The 4,419-nt window shown below is 31.4% G+C and overlaps 1 protein-coding gene across 1 annotated transcript; it reads right to left on the minus strand.

Moving 5' to 3' along the window:
* Positions 1-378: 378 nt before the first annotated feature.
* On the minus strand, positions 379-2,211 carry LOC107185531. Its single transcript, XM_015573227.1, has 6 exons — positions 2,010-2,211; positions 1,756-1,935; positions 1,600-1,683; positions 1,211-1,491; positions 584-743; positions 379-502 (listed from the first exon to the last, which is right to left on the minus strand). Exons 1-6 carry the CDS (start codon positions 2,209-2,211, stop codon positions 387-389), a joined length of 1,023 nt encoding a protein of 340 aa, XP_015428713.1. The 3' UTR covers positions 379-386.
* Positions 2,212-4,419: the final 2,208 nt, after the last annotated feature.

The following is a 4,419-nucleotide window of genomic DNA, read 5'->3' on the forward strand; positions in this document are numbered from 1 at the left end:
CTTCTTGGTTTCCTTGTAATATGACTATAAGTTTTATAACATCTACGTTTCTTGCCTATTGCTTTGCGAATATAAGAATCAAAATTTATTAGGGTAAAACAGAGATAGGTAGTAATAAAAGAATAAGGTGATAGTAGGGACAAAGGAATAAAGGCAAACTCATTTAAAGTTTGAGACATTATACTGTAACACATACATTAAATCAGTATTTTATTCAATGTTTGAGATTCTCCTTAAACATTAATTATGAAGAAATCGTTTTATAACACAATAATGGGCAGGAATCTTTGAATTGTAAAAGTTCCCTTGTAATTTTCATCCGTATTCAGATAGAAATGATGGAAGATTAGCAAAATCAGATTCAATTTTACATAATTGACTTTATTTTATCTTAAATTCTTGGATATATTTTTCTTCCTGTCAGGAGCTCGTTTCAGCCAAACTTGTATAGACGTTTCTGTTTCTTTCCGACTCTTTGCCATTTTTCCTTTTTCCACAGCACCTTAAAGAAACATTTCAATCATACAACACTCGATCACTTAATAATCTACATTATAAAAAGAAGAATAAAACTGATACTTACATATTATTAAATAAGCTATAGTTAGATTACAAAAAGCGGATTTCCCTTTTCTTCCAAGCCAACTATACTTCATGGCTAAATCATCCGATAATAGTAACGATAGAAGACGTTTTACAAAATTGTAATTATTGTGCCCACCGATATTTACCAATTCGTTAACCTAAAATGTAAAAATTATTTTTACATTACGACGACTGCATTGTCCAATGTGTCCCATTATGACATCTACTAACTCAGGGTTTCCCAAACTGTGTTCCGCTGAACCTGAATAGGTGTTCCGCGACAATTTGGAAAGGTTTTATCATCAGTCATTAAGTGCTTTATTTATTCATATTTTTATGTTTATATTATATTATAGTTTTATATTTAAAAATAATTACCAAATAAATAATATGTTTTAATAACATTTTTCAACCTAAAAAATAAGCTAAGTGTTCCGTTAAAATTTCCGGGTTCGCGAAGTGTTCCATTGCAGAAAAAGTTTGAGAAACCCTGTACTAACTCTTTATGAAAAAAGTGAAAATACGATAACTTATTAAACAGTGACACTGTTGTAACAATATATTAAAAGTTAAACTAACGACATCTAATTAAAACACATTATATGGATATTGATATTTTACTTGCCCCGCTTTCGAAGTTCTCTTGGTTACTTAAAATATGTTCGAAATTATGAATATCCTCTTCCGAATTTAAGGGAAACTTCAATGTAGTGAAGTCTGAAAGAATTGATTTTTTTGGTACTGCTGTTTTATTATATTCTTTCTTTGTTATATTTTTTATTGTTATTACTTCACTCAAAACCTTAGATATCATTGTTAGCATCTCATGGTTTTGATTAGTAATTAGTTTCAGAGATTTCTTTGTTTCTTTGCAGTCATTGCAGGTAGAACTTGTTGGACCACTTTCTGCAAATTGTATATGCATATATTCCTCTTAATATTTTTAAAATACAAAATTGTTCATTTTTACAAACTTTCTTTATCAACATATGTTAATTTATTATATTTTATTACCTGCTGCATTATTTTTGACATTGTCCTCTATATCGCTAAGACTGCTCAACTCCGAATAATGGTTGTCTACTGAAATATTGTTATCTACGAAAGTACAAACAGTCCTATTACTATGCTAATACTATGCTTCAAATATTTCTGGTATTTTGTACATACCTGAGTTTGTCAAAGTCTCTATTTTTGGGATTATAAGCAACGTATTATCATTCAGTGATTCCTCATCGCTACGAACCCCTGTTTCAATTCGTTTCCGTTTTGTGTTTCCATCAGTGTCTGTTTGCAGATCACTTCTGTCTTCAACCACTCTGGCCTTAGCTTGTGCTTTTCCATAGTTATCTGAAAGATATGCTTAAATAATAAGTAATTCTGTCAAGTTGCATATTTATTCTTTATACTTAATTACAACTTACCATAAGTCGCATATCTGAAGACACTTACTTCATAACTTGGCCAACTTGTATTTGGTGGTTCATGGTTTTTTATAGCACTAAGTAATTGATTTTTTGGTAACATTGGCCAGTAACACATATTACAATGCAGCCAATTAGTTGGTACTGCCTCTACACTATCATTATCGGTAAATTTGGCTATAGTCCATGTTTCTTCTTCCATTATCGTTTTTATACTCTGAATTTGAAGAAAATTAGGCATGAAGTTGCAGTACCTCTTTTTAAATTCAGGAAGTACAAAATAGAAGAACAGTATAAAATTAATTACCAATTATTTTAAACATAATGTACAAAAATTTATATTCACGAGAACTAATCGGAGTGAAGCAATAGCAAGCTTATAATTTTGTCTACAACACCACATATTAACAAGTATTTTTTACCACACCTAAATGTACCCAGATGCATACAATCTAAAGGAAAGAAGTCAATAATGTCAGTTTTAGCAATATTTTCTAAAATTAATATACCAATACAATTTTTTCCACCTTTGATCTAAGTTCAGAGTCTGTCCCTAGGTACATCTTCATACATATGAAGAAACTATTACTACTACTAATGTAGTCAACCTAAATACACTATCTGCTATAAAGAAAATATTCTGTGTGCTCCTTTGTACGTTTGATAAATTATTTTGCTGGGCATCGCATTTTGCTGATTGTACTTATATGTGATGTATTTATTTATTCAGTACAAGTCCATTATTAATAACATCTAAGGCATCTTTCACAAAATCACTCAAAGAAGTAGTTTTATAATCCATAAGTAATACTGTGTACTATAGGACAGCCTTGACTGTTACAACGTTTAGACAATGGCAAGCCATCAATATGAATATTAGTTTGACGATGCTGTTTTGTTTATAGAACAATAGCAAATGACTTGTTACACAATGAGAAATGTTTCATAGCCCACTCAGCTAACAAAGTTAGAATATTTTTATTATTGTAATCTTGAGTTACTAGTTTTATTGAATTATTGGTCAATTCTTTTTTGTACGTTTTTTGAAGTATGAACATTTTTAGTAGAAATTACATTTTCACTTTCATTTCTTGAATTTGATTAGAATTGTACATATTCCCAATAATACTTGAACATTAGTATCGTAACGCAAAGAAGTGTAATTATAGGGTATTATAGGCTTACAAAATTTGTTTCATCCATTTCATAGGAAACACAACTGTTTTAATTATGAGGCAAGCTGGAGTATTAATAAAAAATTGAAGTTTTATCTAAAGAAATCTGTAGAGGTGTGTCTCCAACATGAAGTTAATAATTATACAGGGCATACACAACTTACATGTTAGCGTTAAAGTATTCAGCATGAAATCGAAGGCAGTTTGCCTAGCGTTATCTTGCCATAGAAGGATTTATGATAGGGACTTAGACTGTGTGCGGTCCTGGAAGGACAGATGTGAGACTAAACTGCTCTGATGTCATGTGACAGCAGAGGCCTGTGTTGAGTCCTTCAGTTATCGGCTGTCGTAGGTTCGCTTATGAGAAACAGATAAGAGAAAGTTAAAGAGGAAATTCTGGAGAATCTGGGCATGGACTGGGCAAGGCAGGGGTGCCTTCTGGTAAAAGAACTGTATTAGACCGCACGTCACTTGCCCCAGAATCTCCGAAGAATACAGTTCTTATTTAAAATCGAAGCATCGGTAGAGAGCTTCTGACATATAGGTTAGGTCGCTTTGAAAAATTACAAAATAGCTGAAATAACTTACCTAATTCTTTAACTGAGGTTTTCTTTGAATCTGTAGAGGTTGGAAAATATATAACTTTCCGAGTTATCAAAATTCTTTTGTTAATAAAGCATCATACCAACGTCTTAGAAACGTCTTCTAAAGGTCAGCTAATGACCAAAATATGTACAACTCAATACGTCTTACTAGCGTCCTCTAAAAGTCTGGTAACGAACGAAACACGACCTAAGCGAGACGACTTCAAGATGTTCATGTTAATTGTTTATATAATTATAAACATATTACTAATTTCTTTCTAAAAGAGTAGCTAACGTCTTATCTGTAATTAACATCATAACGTTTAGCATCAAATATTAATAATAATTGTTACGTGTTTTAAAATATCTAGGAAAGTAGTTGGCAACACTGCTGTACCTCACGAGAGAGCGAAATTTAAAATACTGCGATGTTTATGAGGTACATGCACCGACTAGGTATAGAATAGACCTATCTTATCTTCTTATGTACTGTGATTTATTTACTGTGATTTCTATACTGTGATTTATTTACTGTGCATATTATTAATTTATTTATTGTGCATACTGTTGTGTCCCCACTCTTGTTACTAATCCTTTGTATGTTACAGATGTTCGAGAACCATTGACTTTGATATTTATTTTCTTATGTAC

Source organism: Dufourea novaeangliae, unplaced genomic scaffold, assembly GCF_001272555.1.
Source record: "Dufourea novaeangliae isolate 0120121106 unplaced genomic scaffold, ASM127255v1 scaffold48, whole genome shotgun sequence".
Classification (NCBI taxonomy): domain Eukaryota; kingdom Metazoa; phylum Arthropoda; class Insecta; order Hymenoptera; family Halictidae; genus Dufourea; species Dufourea novaeangliae.